Consider the following 19,801-nt stretch of genomic DNA (forward strand, 5'->3'; position numbering starts at 1 on the left):
GAGCACTGGAGTTTTGTTTTGCATTTCATCATTTGTCTCAGTTGTTAACTTGAGGTATTAAAACAGAAAACAATCTCTACAATTCACTACCCCATGGCTGATTTTGCATGATTTGCTTTGGGATTAATTTTTTTTAGTATTTTACACAGTAATTAGCTACTTTGGGAGCAAACCTTCTCTAGGGGATCATTAATTAATTACAGACATGTTGTTTATTAATGCGTGTTTCTCTTTTCCAAAACTGTACAAAGAATGAACATAACTTAGTCCCTTCTCTTATAAACATAAATTAATAATAATTCTGTTTTACTGTACAATTAATTATGGCCCAGTTCTAAAGCATCTTTAAGTTTGATCAAGTAGGAGCCTAGGGGTACCATATTTTTAGCATAATGAGCACAATCTTTTGAACTCTTCTATTGAAAAAGTTTGGCACTCAAGACCAAGCTTCAAGAACAGGTTTGCAGGATGCAAGCTACTATTACAGAAAGGCAGCTCCACAGTAACAGTATGTTAAGCGGTGTAACTCCAGATAACATAACAGATAACATAAAGCAGCTTACACTTCAAAGTTACGTATGTGACCACACGCCCATCTCAGACAGAAAACTGAAATAAAGGGATGCCACACATTTGAACACACAGCTCATTTGATTGTGTTACGTTCATGTTCATGGGAACATACCCCTTTTCCATTAGGAATACAACACCATTATCGTCACCAAATCTCAGAATCATCCCCACAAATCCAAGAAAAAGCAAGGAATGGCAACCAGGAGTCCTGCTAAAAACTAATGAGATGAATAATTTTGGCCACACTCTGGGTCCATGGCTATTTTTTCCACATCGCATTTCTTCAAGCTAATGTCAGGGCTAAAACTGGGAATGTGTCAGGATTAGGCCCACATGCAGAGGTATCAGACGATCTGTACTTCAGGAGAGGTTGAAACATATCTGAAAAACAACTAAATTAGAAAACTAGGAAAAACAAACATACACCCAGTAATACATGTGATGGGACACTCCCTCTTTCCCTAGGAGGAAGAACAATACGCTAATATCAGTTCTTCCCCTCTCCTCTGTACTACCTAAAAGCAGGACTAATCAACACACAAAATAAAGAAAGCTGTTTGTTCTCCTCTTAATGCCATCCTTCCAAGCTTTACAAGCATCCTTTAGAAAGAGAAAAATCAAGACACAAAGCAGAACTTCCCTCCTTTGATAAATCTTACTTCTATTCTTGCAGCAGCAGTTGTTTCCTCTTTCCAGACAAATCATCAGGAGCCTCAGAATACCTGCACGTTTGCTATGAGGGAACAATTCCAGGAGAAAGAAGCTTTATATCTGCTAAATGCATACAGTCATTTCAGGCTTCATAAATACAGATGTTTTCCATCTATAGGTTGCTTTCTCAGAGCCTCTTGCTTGTGAAAGTAACCAGCTGAAGAAAGCAGAGATGAGAAGCTTAAGCGCAGATACTACGCATATTAATAAAAAATTCCTCATTGAAATAGGAGAGGTAAAATTATGCAAGCGGAAAAAACCTGAACCAGCAATAAGCTCTTCGTTGCTCTCCTAGAGTATCAAGTGCTAGGGGCTTAGGGAGGGAAAGAAACAGAAGGATTTTTCCAGAGGTGTCATAAACAGATGAGTGATGGATAGGAATGAGCTTCTAAAGCTTTTTATTACAAACACTTCTAGAGAATCTTCACATCTGGATTTCTTTTAACCTTTCATAAACAAGTGCTTTGAAACAGTACCTCTGACATTCTTCATAGAACTTGGACCACAAATATTTGCAGTGCAGTGTATGGAATTACATCCAAAGGAAATTACCTCGCCTTGCAAAAACATTTGAAATATTATCGGTACTCATAGATGACAAAACTAAAAGTCACTTGCTTAAAACACGAAGTGATACAAAAATCTCCAGATGGATTGCAGAAAGAAAGAAGCCTGCAATAAATTACATGAATTGTGCAATGGTCGAGACCGGAGGGGGCAACTGGATTGCCTCCCCATCTTCTCCACCAGAACCCTCATAATAAAAACGTTTCCTGATGTTCAGAGAGGACATCCTGTGTTGCAGTCTGTGTCCATTGCCTTTTGTCCTGGCACTGGGAACCCCTAAGAGCCCCATTGCCTTTGCATCCTCTACTCAGGTATTTTTAGACAGTCTTCTCCACAAGCGATTCCACCTCTTTCAGTATTCCCTTGTAGGAGAGCAGCTTCACTCCCTTGATTATCTTCACAAGCCATTGCTGGACTCTGCCCAGCATGTCCAGGTCTCTCTTGCACTTGCAGTCTAGAACTGGACCCGGCAATTCCAGCTGTGGCCTCATCAGTACTGAATAGAGGGGAACAGTCTCTTCCCTCAACCTCTTAGCAACTGATGCAGTCCAGGACACCATTAGATATCTTTGCAGCAAAGGCACACAGATGGCTTACATTCATCTTGATGACCACCAGAACCCTCACATTTTTTTCTGCAAAACTGCTCTGAAACATAATTTTTAGGAAACAGTGTCACCTGGCTGTAGACACAGTCTCCTCATTTCCCCAGTCTGAATTCCATCTTGTACAGAGTTAAGGCATACAGTAGTTGCCTGCATGATTTGTCATTGATTTACTGTCCCTCAGAGAGGCTCACAGCATTACTGACAGACCGTGAGCACAAGCTGTATGACCAATAATGTGGTTAGACAGCAGAGGTGGACTTACAGTAGTTCTGTCTAACTCATCACCGATTTACTACCTATGTTTTAAATTTTGAAGAAAAGAAGCACAGAGCACAGTTATTAGTTTCCCACTATATAGCTCCTATTCCATCTGCATTCTTGGGAAAAAGAAAAAAAAAAAAAAAAAAAATCAATTTTTTGCTTCTCTCTCTCTCTCTCCGTGTATATTTAGTTATTTTTACAAGCAGTAGAAACAGAGCAAGGAAGATGGTCATGGCATTTTTCACAAGTGTAATAATAATAAAATAAACTGGATTCAGATATTTCCATGATGAAGATCCTCTCACAGCAGAACATCTACTCTAAAGTCTGACATTACTACTGAACCCTGTCAGAGTCTTGGAATCACCTCTTGGACTCACCAGCTCATCAGCGAGAATTAAACTCCTGTGCTCTACTAGGTTCCATAGGCATACATTCAAGTAGGTGTTCTATTTGAAGTTTGACTGGTGACTTCAAAATGAAGCATCACCTCAACTGTAAAAATCCAGATTGTTCCTACCACACTTCGGAAAGAATGAAGTAATTAATGCTGGCACTACACTGACTGGAGTATCTCAATTAGAACTTTGCTGACATTAACACAGAACATTAAGAAAAAGAGTCCCATTTTCCTTGGTAGTACTATTTCTATTCTACCAATACATTCTGGAGCCTTTTCTCATAAGAATAACTTAGATTTTTACTTTTGAAACCACATTTTGCTGAATATCATCACTTTGGTTTCAAAATATAAGCTTTAACGTTGTCTTACATCCAACCATAATGCATCATTAAGGATTCTCTCCACACCCTGAAAATAACTGTTTGAGCTATAAAAAAAAAAAAAAAAAAAAAAAAAAGTAGTCTAACCCATAGCTGCTAACGTCAAATTTCAATTTTTTTTTATTTTTTTTTTTTTTTTTTTTTTTTTTTTTTTTTTTTACAGATTTGAACAGGAAGTCTTGAAGTGTTACAGCATGCCTCTTTAAGGGCAAGCAAATTGAGCACAGCTCTTCATCTTCTCTGAACTTCTGTCCTGACTTGACAATGGCCAGGCATTTAACTGAGCCATACTGCTAACACAAAAGTAAATATGGCATCCCAAGTATTTCTCCAGATGTTCTTCTCTGGTTTCCAGAATTCTGTGCATCCCCAAGGTCAGCAGGGGAAGCCTGTAACATCCTGTTTCTAGATGGTACTTTCTTTACAAAAAAAAAATATATATATATATATATATATATTTCATAATATATATTTCATAATATATATTTCATAATATATATTTCATAATATATATATTTGGGTATATGTATGTCCAAATATATGTGTATTTTATATACACACACACACTCCAAACAAGGCAAACTTACAGTCATGAGAAATTTTGCATATTTAGAAGCTAATAATAATAACAACAAATCCAATGAATGGAATTGGCATCATACTTTGCATGGGTAAGCTAAACAACTTTTTTCTGAGCAAGTGTACATTATTATTCTAACAGTAAAACTGCATCACTACCTGCATTAGCAAAGCAGAGCATGTTACAGATAATTTAATAAATCTGCCTGGAAAGCCAAGACACACAAGGAAGCCACCGACCTGCACTTTGCACCACACTTGGCACTGCATCACACAGAATCACACAGAATCACCCGGGTTGGAAGGGACCTCAAGGATCATGTAGTTCCAACCCCTCTGCCTAGCAGGGCCACCAAACATACACATTTAGATCAGGTTGCCCAGGACCCGTCCAACCTGGCCTTGAACACGTCCAAGGACGGGGCATCCACAACCTCCCTGGGCAGCCCGTTCCAGGGCCTAACCACTCTCCTTGTAAAGAACTTCCCCCTAACATCCAACCTAAATCTTCCCTCCTTCAACTTGGATCCATTTCCCCTAGTCCTGCTATTGTCAGCCCTTTTGAAGAGTTTACTCCCCTCCTGGGTGTAGGTTCCCTTCAGGTATTGATAGGCTGCAATGAGGTCGCCCCGCAGCCTTCTCTTCTCCAGGCTGAACAAGCCCAACTCCCTCAGCCTGTCCTCATAGGGGAGGCGCTCCAGCCCCTGATCATCTTAGTCGCCCTCCTCTGGACCCTTTCCAAAATCTCCATGTCTTTCTTGTACTGAGGGCTCCACACCTGGACACAGTACTCCAGATGGGGACTCACAAGAGCCGAGTAGAGAGGGACAATCACCTCCATGTCCCTGCTGACCACCCCTCTCCTGATGGAGCCCAGGATCCCATTTGCCTTTCGAGCTGCCAGAGCGCACTGCTGGCTCATGTTAAGAGGTCACACAGAGTTAAGAGGTCATCACAGGTAATGCAGCCGTGGGCAGCCTGTGGGTGCTCCCTACTGTCCTTGCCTGCCACCTCTGAAACGTGGAACCAACCTCTGACTAAGCTCCTGGGCTCCCTGAAGCTGCCCTTCAACTAGCAAGCACTTCAGTAGTATCTCACGTTTGTCCTAAGACTTAACCAACAGCCACCACCTTTGGACTACGATGCACCTTTGGTTACTGTATTGAGTAGAAGGAAGCAAAACGAAACCAGACTGGAAAATACAAGTGCTTCAACACCTGCTTCTAGTTCTCAGTTCTGAAAAAGGTGAACATATAAATCATGTGGAGAAACTTAATTCAGATCAAGTAACTAGCTCAGGAGAACCTGTTAACTAAAGTTGTTGATATGACCATTATATGCTCTGTCAGTGGTCTTGACACCATCATTTTGTCACTAAGTTTTCAGCAGCTTTCAATCTCAATTTTGGTTACTAAATTACTATCAATATCTCATATTTAAAAAACTATAGTATTCACATTTGAATTATGAAACTTGGTATGAGTACTGCCATACCTACATTTAGTACTGTATCCAGGTATGGCAGTACTAGCAGGACTGCAACTCAACTGGCTCTAAAGTACATAGTTTTGCTGGAAGGGAAAAGGGGTAAACAAATATATTAATATAAAAAGAAGAAAGGCAATAACAATTTCCTTAAACCTTATCAATGATATTATGTTGTGCAAATCAACCTATTTTGCTTAAATAAACTTGTCTTAACCTGAGATTTCCCTTTCTTATCTCTTCTGTATACACAAGCAGGGGATGTCAATTGACTCAGAATCTTCATTACTATGAATGGAATCCTACAAATTGTCATCAGTGATACTATAACACAGCAGATGAGGTATCATGCACACCAAATTTCTCAGGAAAGAGAAGAAAATTAGTCACAAGCCATTTATTTTCATTTAGTTTCATTCTTTCATGAGAAGAGCATTTAATTATAGTCATACATATGCTAGTATTGAAGAAGAAATAATTTAAAGAACACCATAAAGTACAAGAAAGGTAGAAGAGAGAACTATCAAAGATGAATCTCAAAGATTGACACTCAAACTATTTCTTCTAAAGAGATGACACTCAACTATTTCTTGTCTTGCAAGTAGGACACCACCCAGCGAGGTCAAGAACAAGAAGTTACTGATCCCATAGGTAACATACTCTGTTTCATTACTCTGCTTTATTTAGTCTACCATTAAATTACTATATCCTGTGTATCCAAAGAAAATAAAAGGATTTACACAGAAGTGCACTTCATCAAAATATGAATAGTTTATTATCTGACTCCATGTCTCTGGAATGCATATATCCTCTTATCTGACCAACAGAAACATCCCACACACAAACACATGTCCAACTGACAGAAGTAGACCTAGAAATTCATCCCATTTTGCAGTGCCTCTCTGATGTTTAAAACATCTCCCTGATGGCCAGAACAGAGGTTAAAACTTTTATATGGCAGTGTTTTGGCCAGATCCTCACAAATTGCTAAGCACGGCACACATCAAGTTCTGCTTTTTTGCTTCATCCTTTTTCAAAGAAAAACTAAACAAAAGCCACACGCGTTAACTAGTGACACAAACCTGTCTGCTATCTTATATCCATAGGAGAAGGAAAGGCAGAGGAGTACAAGCAGTTTCACAGTTGCCTAAGCTATTTTTCTTTCAAAATGAAACTAGGCACATTCTGAAAAGTATGGATGTACTGTCAGCAAACACACCAGGCAGAAGAATGCACAGCTTAACACCACAAGTATATGGGGCCAATAGCAAAACCGTAGTCATTCAACAGATTTAGGAATACTTCCAGACAAAAATTCTCCCCTTAGCACAACAGAGAAGTTCTCAAATTTTGGTCTTGGTAAAATCTAGGTTATTCTATATCTTAGTAAAATCTAGGCAGCCACCCTCCAGCCAGTTTTGCTTGGATGCTTTTACACCAGCTGCTGAATGTTTATCAGCTTGCACTGCTATCACTTAGACCTGCTTCTGAGGCATCTCTTTTTTTCCAGAGCCCTCCTTTCTTCCACATGCAACACAGAACAAGGAAGTGACAGGAATCCCTAGCAGCCATATCAAACATGGAACAGTGGTAGTTCTCCAAGAAATTAAGTGAGGCTGTCCAAAGGTTGCTGCCTGTCTTTTTGAAGCCATGAGAAGTTTCACAGAGATATTTTTACAGCTGCCAGAAAGGACATCTTTCACACAGCTGATCAAACAAAAAACTATGCACTGTAGCAGAGAGGCTGCATTTGGTCCCTTCCATCCATTCTCTTCACTCTCAGACTCACATGCAGCACATTTATTAATAACTTTATAAGTCCTCATCAAGAAGAAAAGATGATTCCCATTAAGCAGCTATGTACACCTTTGTAAGAGCAAAGGTGTTTGCACTGTCCTACAAACCCACACACAGCTGCGTCACATAACACTTCCAAGACCTACTGACACAATCCAGATTCATACTTAGTTAGAATGGTCTTAAGACCCAGCACATGACTACCACAATCAGTAAGTGCACAGGGCAGTCTGGTGTCTCAGCTGTCTGCTACAGAAGCACTGGACCAAGAACAGAGCCTCAACAGTGTAAGGAAACACTGGGGGAAGAAAAGTTTGAGTCAAGAGAGGCAGGAACACAAACCCAGCTAAGTCACCTCCCAAGAAGCCTCCTTTGCAATAGAAATGCCCAGGAAAAAATACCATCCCCGCCTATTCCCTCTGTTGAAGGTGGCAGACTTGAAAAATCTCTATCTAACACAGAAAGACCTTGTTGTGAAGCCAAGGATGACATAAGTGAAGACAGGCCGCCCACAGGAAGCATCAGGTTACACTGTTGAGCTTTTACATCCCTCTTTCACCAAAAAAAATTTTGTCTGTCTTATGTCCCCAGTGACAATTCAGTAACAGCAACTTCCAGTACTGATTTTGTTACCTTCTGCCTGGAACTATGTTTCCTCTCACTTGCTTGGTGAGAAGTCTGAACAGACCCATCTCACAGGATGCTTAAGGCACCTCTGTACGTGATTGGAAAACTATCATAAATCACCAGATGAAGATAACGCTCTTTAGCATTATTAAACAGATTTGACACCTATACTTCATTTGTTTTCCAGATTTTTTTCTTCCCCAGCATTTCTTCCTAAATCTCTCTCCCATTAGCTTTCAGATTCACATTATAACAGTTATCCACCATTACCCGCTCGCCTAGCACTAAGCAGATGAGAGGTACAAAGTCATCATACAGCCCAAGTCCCACCCAAGTTCTCAGGGCAGATAATCCCTCCCTCCACTCTCCCCACAGGCTTTCAGACTATTGTTACAGCGCTTATCTTAACCACTTCTTTGGAAAGTCTCCACCACACAAAACATTGCAATAGTCACCAGTCTACTGCATCGTAAGCCCAGTCATCAAGAAGCAGACAACCAGGCCACTTCTTGCGATGATTTTGCAATATCTTGACCAGTAAAGAATTATCCTATCAAAGAAAGAGGGTTAACAATCAGGATACCCTTTTATCACAGGCTCTCCCCTCAATCTGTCACACACCAGTATCACACTTATAAGTCTTCTGGCTATGAAACAATGATTAGACCAAGATACCGCTAAAGTAACATTACATCTGAAGAGGGATAATTTTCTTTCTCCTTCACCTCCTGTTGAAGGTTCCCATAATCCAGATCCTCTTCTATAGGAAGAAAAGGCTAAGATTTAATGTCATATCCATACTTTTCTATATGTGTTGCTCCCTCAAGTTACTACTCAATATAAAAAAAAAAAAATTGAGGGAAAAATGCAAAATTATTACTTATCATATTATGTGCTTCCTGTATTACAGCATTAAAAATCCTCTTGTATATTTGTTGGAGGGCTCTGTTTTATTTCCTGTAATAACCTTTCTTTCAGCTCCCTGAATTTAAAACTCTCTGGTTCAGACATAGGATCCTTTAAACCAACCACTTAATGCAGCACCCCACAGGAGTATCCTTTTTGGTTGTGCTTCAATGCAGGATTGCAAGAGCAAGCATATCACAGAAACAAGAAGTAACTTGGCAGAACTCCCTTTGCTTTCACACACTTCTATTTCAAACACAGAGAAGATGTTCCATGAATGACATAATTAAACGAATTTTGGCATCCTCACTGTTGGACACTCTACGTACAGTAAGGAATAGATGAATATTAAGGATTTTGCTGAGGTCAGAATACTCATAAGCCTTCCACACAGATTCTCCTATATTCACAAGACCTCGCATTCCAGCTTTTCAGTCAGAGCAGATTTTGTCTTTGTCCTTCAGCCAGCTCACAGGCTCTCCCACCGAGCTTCTAGGAGTCCCAGCACTGGCCAACTTTGAAATTACTGGATGAAGTCAGAAAGAATTATGTATGCAGCAGGCACAATCACATTTCATAATTTCCTAGGAAAGGTGGCTTTAAAAAAAATACACTAAAAAAAAAAAAAACAGCCCTATGGATACTTCTCTGAGGTGCTTTTGAAGCTAATAAAATTAACAAGGAAAAAGAAAAATAACAGCAGTACAGCTCTGCACACAACTAGCTGTAGTTGTGTAAATTAATCAGAGACTGAAGATTATTTTGCTTTGATTTCATTATGACGTTGATATTAATTCATCTAGCATGTATGACTTATGACAAAAGGCCTTAAATTATGATTTAGGTGCTCAGAGAAGCCACTAACAACAGGACAAGAACCAACAGCTCAAGATTAATAATAATTCAGAAATAAATTACAAGGGCAAGCAGCTGAGCAAAGGAACAGGTTATCAGCATTGCGATGCAATTAGTCACAATATCAACACTGGGTGTCTCTCCAACAAATATGCTGCAATTTAGCTACACATGGTCAGCTATGATCACATTCAAGCAAAAAAGAAAAAAATTACACCGTTACAGGACACAATGGCCGAATTCTTCACTTCTTGCTACTCTAAAAGTTGACAAACATCAAAACAATCCTGCATAGTTGAAGTTACTTTTAATGCGGACAGACACTAATGGAATGCCAAAAAAGAAAGTGCTCATTCAAAAGCCAAACTTCTGCTTATAGACAGCTCTTTGCATGTAGCACTACTCCTCAGAAGTGTTTATCTTACATCTTGTAAAATCTACATCTATCCAGAGTAGATAATAAGGTAACACATTACAGATAATCCTTTTTCAGTGCTTTGCCCAAAACAATGAAACAGATACTTGCCAGGCAAAACTTACACTCAGAAAGAAAGGGTTGCCTGGGTTTGGGTTAGGCTGTTTCCAGAGGTAGAGCAACTCTTATCTATGGCTTGCTTTCTTCAGAGAGCAGGTAATATTTCAGGGCACAAAAAGAAGATGGAAAACTCTGCCTTACTCTCTCCCACTCAGCTAAAGTAACCCTGAAAACAGGCAAAAACATCCTGCGCTCCCTACTCCCACATTGTAATAATTCATTTTGAAAGAAACTGATCCAGAAACAACTGAAAACTAGGAGAATTTCCCACTGATTTCAGTAGGTACCGGGTCAGGACAACATTCCCATGGGGTGACTAGTAAACATCAATCTGATAGAAAGGAAAAAGACAAAGTTTAAAGACAGCATAGAAAGTGGTCTACTCATTTATACACAGGAGCTTCTGGAAGATGCCACAGTCAGTACTACAGAATTCCCTGAAACACTTCTGGAACAACTAAAATTGTTTTCTGATGTGCATCTTACAGGCTTGGCTGTTCACGATTCTGTTGGTCCTCATTTACTTGACAGATTAATTTCATAACCTATAAGAAAGCAATTATGGGATACACTTGCCTGCCATCTTTGATATCTTAATTTTTAGTAGCTTCTCTCCAAAATAAAGACTTCCTGCAGTGTTGCAGGTTTCTGAGCTACGATACGCAAGTGTTAAGTAGGTAGAAAAAGACCCACTAAGCAGCTCATTTTTTCCTTTTTATTTCCCTAAGGATAAACAACTAAATGCTTGATGTAACACCCAAATTAGGCAGAATTATCTGACAACTGCCTTAGCTGCAAAGGCAGTCCTTGCAGCCTCAGGTAGGTCTTCCATTTTATGTCATTTTCCCTCTCCCTTCAGAGATTTGAGGCCCTGCTGGACTGCTTTTGCTTCTGGTGCTTTGGTCACAATTTTTAAAGGTCTAAAATCGTGACTTCCCTTTCACTATAGAGCCCTCCCTCAAGTTCCTTGTCCCATCACTACAATCAGGTACACCATTGTTACTTGAGATCATTTTATTTTCTGATCTGTTTGATACAAAGGGAATTAAGTGCTACTACCTGGTACTTCCCATTCCTTGATTCACACTTCAGGCTAGATGACTTTCAAGAACTTCTGCATTGAGATTGCCGAGATTAATGAGGACAACATAAAATATGAATCCTGTCTTCTTTTCAATAAGTGTCACTAAAACAATGTAACTGTTTGATACCTATGTCACATCAAACTCCTTATTTACAGGTGACAGAAAAATCATTTTGTGCACTTTTCCCACTAGCATTCCTTTGCAATCACTGCAGTATGTCAAACAAATATGTCCAACTCCATTAAAAACATATTTGAATCTTTTTTCTGCACATATTCCCAAATTTATGTAGAAGATCTGTTTGAGTTGTCACTTATTCAAACAGAAAACCAAGTTTAAAGAGAGCTGTAGAAAGACAATCCTGTGAAAGGGGAGAGGACAGGAAAATTGGCATCTTTGTAATGCAGCCTTTTTTTTTTTTTTTTTTTAAAAAAAAACTTTTAACAGATCCTTTCAAATTCTGTATCAAATGAAATACTTAACAGGTAAATATAACAAAGTTAAACCACTGAAGCCTTCAGAGTAAAGAAAGTATTGAATAAAAACAGACAAGATTTGTATAAGGATTCAGAGTCTACCAGCCACTTATCAAAACAGCCATAACTTTAAGAAGGAATCAAACTCTAAACAGTGCTGCAGGGGAACCACAATAGTCAGGACCTCTGCATAGTCCAACAAGGGTTTCTGAAGGCAAAATCTGACTCCAGAATATTTGCTCTAGATCTGAAAGGGGCTGAGCAGAATTTGAACTCTGCAAAATGTCAGAAAAGAATAAAACATTTGTATTGCTATTAGTGAATTTCAGTAGAGGGGTCATGAATTTGCTGTGATCTGTTTAGAAAGAAACAAAGTCTGATTTGATCCAGCATTAAGGACATTACATCATCATGTATTTCAGAATCTGGCATTAGACACCAACTATTTCACTACAATCAGCCAAGATTTAAGATCATTGCATGCAGAACTGTAATATCAACAGATGAAAATATTACTGTTTGTTTCCAGCCATAGTGATGGAGAGAAGTACAAGGCAAGCACTGTCTACCAACTGACAACTTATCACACCGAGATCTACACCCATTCCTGAGTAAACTTGTGCTGCAGAACAACACTCACCAACCCAGACCTTCCAAGACTCATCATAAATAAAAGCAAGCATAAACTGTGAGCAGTATACTTTACAACTTAACAAACACATGCATCGTATTACAGATTGGACAAGCCCCAAGCATGTCTTCCGTGAATAATCAAGTACCAGTCGTAGCATTCCAGCTAGCTGTTGGGTTTGTGGGTTTATTGTTTTTGCCTCATTTCAGAGGCAGCATCTACCTCAGTTGAGGCACTCAGCACAAAGACAATAAAATGCAGAAGCACTTAACACAGTGTTCTCTGAAGAATTATATTATGATATTGTCTGCGCACCTACAGTTATGACAACTACTGTAGGTAAAGTTCTATGAAGTATTTTATCCACATACACCTTTTCTCTGCATGTACCTGTTCTACAAGAGCACGCTTCACACAACATTCAGTTTCACTATATTCAAGAAAAAAAAAAAAAAAAAGCATTCCATTCAGAGCCTTGAACCAACCAATTCATCTGGTAGTTATTTGCAAAATGAACACATGTTCAAGCAGTGTGCATGCATTAACACATATGCATGTAGTAACACTATTGTTTGTGGGTCTCCGAGCACAAGTGAGAAATACTAAGCATATCTGGACTATGTGAAGTAGATATTTAACCTACCTCATCAAAGCTGCTGTCTTCTTTCTTCAAGGCTTTAAAATAAAAGGAAAAAATAAACAGTTATCTGTGCTGCATTTCAATGAGAACAAAGTAACTAACTCCAGGAAAGAGAAAAACAGAGCAACTCTTTCCTGTTATAATAGAAAAGAACATGCTGGCATGAATAACAATTTTACACTCAAAATATGAAACTAAATGGTATGTAGGACTGCACAGCATGTTTCCAAGAAACCACATTTACATATTTATGAAATATATTATCTTTCCAGGTTAAGGAAAATAAAAGTCCACGCATTTCTTTTAATTCTTAGTGAGCATGAAAATACCTTCCTGAGAGCCTGACAACTTCATACATCAAAAGCACTATGAACCAGCCACATATCCTTTGCTAAGGATACATCTTTGCACTGTAGTATGATGTTGTAGCAGGCCTTCCCCCCTCCCTTCCAATATTAATTTCATTAAAGCAGATGAGATTTTTTTCTTATCCTATCAACTAGCACACAACCAACAAAAAAAGGAAGTATGAAAACAGTTCCAAACACACGTGAACAGCTGCAGCAAGAAAGACACAAGTAGCTCTAAAGCTGTAGCAAGCACTGTCCTTATGACTTTGATCCTTCAGCATACTGGGTGTCTTTACTTCAGTGCCCAGCACCATTGAGAATCTAGACTTGGTAGTTTCCACTTCTACATGCTGCTTCTCCCTTCAGAATCCCTTCCAAACCCTGTGCTCAGGGACTGGAGGTTTCCCCGGAGGTGCTCAACGTGAGCCAGGCCGTGGGCAGCCTGATCTGCTGAGGGTGGCCCTGCCCACAGCACAGAGTGGGGCTGAGCGGGCTTCAACATCTTTTCTAGCCCAAGCCATCCTGTGTTCTATGAAACAGAAAGAATAACAATAAAAAACAAAACTCTGGCTGCCACAGCTGTAACACAGAGTAACTGAGGCGAGGGAATGCTGCACTGCCAAAGGACAGTGCTGCAGCTCTGCAACCCTGCCAAGGGCTGTGAGCTACACACCACAGCTCTCCTTCTGCAGGAAAGCACACATGTTTCAGCCTTTGTTTGCTCTCATACTGGCATTTCTTCAGGACACAAAAAAGTGACTTCGCTCAGATTGCTGGAGATTACTCATCTAGATTTCATGCTCGAGAGAGAGAGAGAGAAAAGAAGAGAGACTTTGCTGAGAAGTTTGGGCAGGCAGACTGCACATTTTTACCATGAAATGGATTTTTATGGTTGTGAAGGCCTGACAAGGCATTTTCAGGCTGCCAATCCTATGCCCTCAAAAGTTATGAGGCAGGACATTAAAAAAAAAAAAAAAAAAAAGACTTGTGGAACCATTTTTAAGAAAACATTTTTAATTCTTTTAATTTACCTCTCAGATAATGACAACACACAGGCTATAAATACGGTCTATGACACCCCTGGGTCACGCTGACAAGCTGTTGTTCCGCACCAAAACTCACAGCTTTCGTAAGACCAAAACGTTTCAGGAATAACCAAACAACAGATAACAACAAAATTCTCAGCAGAACAAGAAATGGGAATCTGCACATTTCTGGCTTGTCTTTACTTCTACTCTCCACTTTAAAACAATAACAATAATAATAATAAACTGTTTACAAATGCACTTCTCATTACCTCAGGTATGCGAGCTATGCGGGCGTACAAGAGAGGAGATAGTGGAGATAACCTTTGTGTCAGTGAGGAGCGGGTAGTGCAGCACAGCGCGGGGGGGCTGGGGGCTGCCAGGGACAGCTTTCGTGCCCTTTAAGCAACTGCAGCAGGGCTTCTTGCCTGCTTCTTGCCCTTGCCAGCCAGGTGCTGGGCTTGGACTACACAGATTGCATAAGGAAAAAAAAGTTAAATGGCATGAGCTGAAAGGATCTCAAAGTATGGTTTGGTACTATACTCACTCCAACAGACGCATAGCCAGGGACTCTTTATATAACTACAAGATGATGGTAATTTTATAAAATTACTGGTAATTCATTTTAATTACATAATTATCAAAGGGTAAAACTAAGAAGCAAACTTAATAAAGGTTTAAATGCTAAAAGAAACAGTGAATCAAGTCAGCCTCACAAAGTTGGTTAACATCCAGTATCATGTGTTTGTGTGTATGGGCAACTGTATGTATGTAAGCAAGGAAAGGATTATTTGTAAACTAATTTGGCTGTTTGTATAAGAAGGGATGCACTGCCAAGAACTTATCAATAAAAAGAATTCTGTAAATTGTTCAGATTCCAAGCAACGTGAGTTCTTCCAGATGTGCCACATTTTAGGAGGGATACTCCTTGTATCACCAGAAACCTGCTAGCTGAAGGGATGCCTTTGTTGCAAAGACAGTTTATTCTTCTGGAACTGTGAACTCATAATTCTGCAATAGAAGCCTTCCTGCCAATTTCAGAATACCTGCTTCAACTTTGCACAAAAGGCCACATGCATTTCTTCCAGCAGCCCACAGTGCTGTCACCCTTTACCAGGCCTGCAAATGGGACAAGGAGAGTGCTCAGGGTGAAGACCAAGGCAGACAGTTTCACACATCACATTCTTCAGCTCATAAAGCTGAAAGAAACAATTCCTGTATCAGGAACTCCAACAGCTATGGGCTGGATCAGCATTTTGCAGTATATATAATATAGATAAATATCCACCACCCTCTGCCAGTTTCTGGATGCAATGGCTGAAATGTATCGGATCAAAGTTAAGAAAATGGGCCAAGACTGCTCAAGGCTATAACTAGTACTGAATAATAGCTCTTTTCTGTGCCCTGGGGATGACTGGGCTGGTTTTAAGGCTAACCCCTTTCATCTGAAGATGCTGGGGGAATATCCCGAACTTCCACACCACATTTCATTGTTTTATTCTTTTGGAAAATAGTTTCAAACATTACTCAGCATACTGTTGCACATTGGGAAAGAAAAAAAAAAAATAAAAATCAGCATTTGGTTTCCTTGCTGATTGCTGATTTTCATCTTCTCAAATAGAGAGAATCACTCAGTGGGGAGAAAGAGGTCCTGAAGGCAGTTATTGGCTATTGACTTACAAGCACTATCAAAAATAAACTGCCAATAACAACTCTGAGCTCTTCCACCACTCTCACTGAAGAGGCTAATGGGAACACTGGTATCAAAATCAAGGGGCTCTGTAGGACTAGAAGAATCATATTTAGCAGCTGAGACCTAGTAGCACTGAGGGATGCCCCATGCTGCCCTGCCCAGTTAAGCGAGATGCCTCTGTTGCTGCAGAGGAAGATGCCATCACTTTGCATCACCAGCACCAGTGTTCATAATGCTGCCAGGTACCTAAACCTATGAAAACATTTACAAGGAAAAGCTAAAAGACCATCACAAGCTTATAAAAAATTATAAGGGAATGGGTGACTGACAAAGCTGAAGATCAGATACAGATTCACTCAGTCACTTGCTGACCTGACCAAGGAGCGCCCGACTGCCAAAAAGAGATGTGAAAAGAGCATGACAAAAGTAAAAGCTTTCTCTACTGAGGGTTTGGTTTCCTCTCTTTAATCTCAAAACAGAAGTGGAGCACATGTCGCACCTGAGCATTTCCTGGTACGCAAACTGAGAGTTTTGAACAGACGCTCACTTTGCTTGAGCTTATCTGCGGCTGTGGCTATCAGGAAGTGGGCTCAGTTCAAACCTCAATCTGATAAATCAGAGCTTTTGCTCACCATGCACTTATTAGCGTGATGCTCACACTACCGGAGCATCTGTGGGTGGAACAGCTTTACTGACATAACAACAGAACAGCCCCAACAGGCAAACAGCTCTGGTACCACACAAAGAGTCCTGGTACACAGAAGGTACAACAATGTGGACACCTAAATCAGCCCAAAGCTCTCACAGAAACTGAAGTATTTCATTAGTGAAAGCAACCAAAAGAGGCAATCACCCAAGAAAGCCACTAACACATGCAAAAGTTAGCACTCAGAGAGGTCATGGTGCCAAGAAGGCATTAGTGGGACTGATGCTGCTATGATAACGCAGCACTTCCATTTAAAGTGTTGTCTTTGTTAATGACTTCCACTTGGTAAAGCCTGCCCACAGATCTGCGCCAGGCTGTGTGTGTCTGTACGTACACACAAGCATGTGACAGGCCAAACACCTGGGTGGCTTTTTAAAATCAAATTGGTGAAATGCCTATAACTGAGATAAGATTGAATATAGGTGAGAGATATTCTCACATAGAAACAGAGGGACATGCAACTGTGACTTAATACCCACTTCAGAACTGAAACATTCACCTTTGAAATCTTTTTGCAAACATGAATGAGCTCTTTTCAGTCTTACCCACCTAGCAGTGGGACTGAACAGAGGAACATACCCGATGTCAGATGCTCTCCTACACTTCAAGCTAAAGGTTCACAGAATCACTACAGTTGAAAAGGCCTCTAAGATGACCCAGTCCAACCACTGACTCACCCCACAGAGCCCGCTGACTGTGTCCTCAGTGCCACATCCACACGTTTTGTAAACACCTCCAGGGACGGCGGCCTAACCACCTCCTTGGGCAGCCCATGCCACAGCCTCACCACTACGTGGACATCACAGGTTTTCACGTGTTGTGCGATTACCTGCCAGGGCTGCGAGGGAGCACAGCTCAGATACAGACAGAGCGGCTCTGGGAGCAGAGACGCGCCCGACGGCGCCCTGCCCTGACGGGGTGAGCGCGGGGCCAGAGCTGTGGCAGGGCCTTTCCCGCCGGTTTTGCGGCCTCCAGCTCAGCCCCGCGCCGCCGCCTCGCACCTCGCCCCGCTCCCCGGCACCGAGCACGCCGCTGCGGCCAGCCGGCAGCAACGCCTCCAACCGGCGCTGGATGAAACCCAGCATCGCGCCCCGGGTCGGCAGGAATACGGACCCAAAGGCGACAGAACTCTTTAGCACTGTTCTCAACAAAACCCGGAGCGAAACGAGCGGTGTCAAAGCCGAACGCGAAGCGGCGGTACAGGGAGACGCCGTGGGTATCGCTGCCTCGGGATGCTGCGCGGCACGGCTCGGCGGCGATGACAGACCGACTTCTTTTGTCTGCCCTCCCCAGTCTCCTACCCGGCGCTATCAGCCTCAGCATCTCATGCCTCAACTTACAGGAATGCGCAGCCGGAACGAAAAATAAGCGGCCAGACCCGCAGCCACACAATAACAAATTCGCTTCTCCGCATTTTTCTCGAGGTTTCACTTTGGCAGCGCGCTGGGCGATGCCCATTCTCACTTTGCTAGACTGTTTCGGGCTAACTCGATCACGGGCTGAGCGCTCACACGAGCACACAGCAGGGAAACGCCGATCTTCCCGAGCGGTACCCACAAGAGGCTGTTACCCGGCACCCCCGCCCTCAGCCCCGCGCTCCCCCCAGGACGCCGGGCAGCGCCGCGGGCCTCACCTATTCGGCTGAAGCTCTCCGACAAAGTTCTCCGCAACTTTTTCATCCTGCTGATCTTCTCGGCGGACTGTGAGTCTATCATGTCGCACATCGCGGGCCCCTCCGCCCCGAGGCGGGACGGCAATGCGAGCCCTGCCCGGGAGCCGCCGCCTGCAGCGGGACACCCCGGCCCTGCCCGGGGACGGCTCCCTACGGCGCGGCAGCCGCTGCGCTCCCCGCACGGCGCATAGCTCCGCGGCCCGACCGCTCGCCGGGCTGCCCCGGAGGAGCGAGATGGAAAGTGCAAACGGGAGCAGCGCAAGGAAAGTGCGGCCGGGGGGTGACGGATAGAAGGGAGGAGGGAAGGGGGGAGGCAGGGAGGGAGCCGGCGGAGAAAGGAGGAGGAGGAGCCCCGCACCGTGGCCGGGAGGGAGGGAGGGAGGGAGGGAGGGAGGGAGGAGGCGACCGGCCCTGCTCGCGGAGGCTGCCGAGCCGAGCCGGGCTGCGGCCCTGGGCCGCCTACAGGGCGGTGTCCCACCACGCCCCGCCCCGCCGGGCCGCTGGGCTCTGGGACGGGCGGGGGCCGGGCACGAGGTGCCCCCAGACGGAGCCGTCCTCCCCCCTCTGCCCGGAGGCTGCTCTCCCGGACGGGGCCCTTAAAGGGCTGTGTGAGATCTTTATGTTGGTGGTGCGAGGAGGCGACCCTCCTGACGGAGCTCCTGGCTTTGGGCTGATGCTCGAGTGGCTGTGGGAGAAAGGCACCTGGTCTGTGGCCCTAAATGCAGCCAGGTAAGGCACCCTTAGATGTGATAGTCTACGGCTTAATGAGCGCTGAGAGCTTTTGATCTTGTTAACTCGACTGAACCAACGTTACTGTAAAATAAATCAGTTTAACCCGTCAGGATGGATGTGTGTCTGGTCTAAAATAGAAAGCATGAACTTTTTGAGAACAAACATGCTTTAAAACTGAGGTTTTCACGTTTCAAATGGTGTTTTAATGCATGTTATCCGGTTAAAATGAACTTGGGCATAATGAGGCCAGTTAACACAATTTGCAGGATTAATTTGTGCCCCAGCTCAGAGTGGCTAACTCAATTTTAAAAGCACATTTGTCTAGACAGGCATTTATGTGGGCTGGATCTGAGCCATCTGCAATTGTGAACAATTTGGGATCAGACCTCTCTGTCACAGGGATGGCAAATGTGGGGACAACGTGAGGCCTTCCTAGGAGTAACATTGCTATCTGCTGTGTGTGTGCTTTTGTGATGTGCCAGGTCATGGCAAAGTGTCCCACCG

At 42.4% G+C, this 19,801-nt stretch overlaps 1 protein-coding gene across 1 annotated transcript in view; it reads right to left on the reverse strand.

Moving 5' to 3' along the window:
* Nucleotides 1-18,617, reverse strand: part of CDK14 (cyclin dependent kinase 14) — a gene marked incomplete at both ends in the record, with an annotated part of 240,919 nt that extends 222,302 nt beyond the window's left edge. Inside the window, 2 exons of the mRNA XM_079538094.1 lie at nucleotides 13,123-13,154; nucleotides 18,527-18,617. Of these exons, the coding sequence (XP_079394220.1) occupies nucleotides 13,123-13,154; nucleotides 18,527-18,617 (123 nt within the window). The remainder of the gene's footprint in view (nucleotides 1-13,122; nucleotides 13,155-18,526) is intronic.
* Between the last annotated feature and the right edge of the window lie 1,184 nt (nucleotides 18,618-19,801).

This window comes from Tetrao urogallus (genome assembly GCF_951394365.1).
Source record: "Tetrao urogallus genome assembly, chromosome: 7".
In the NCBI taxonomy this organism is placed as follows: domain Eukaryota; kingdom Metazoa; phylum Chordata; class Aves; order Galliformes; family Phasianidae; genus Tetrao; species Tetrao urogallus.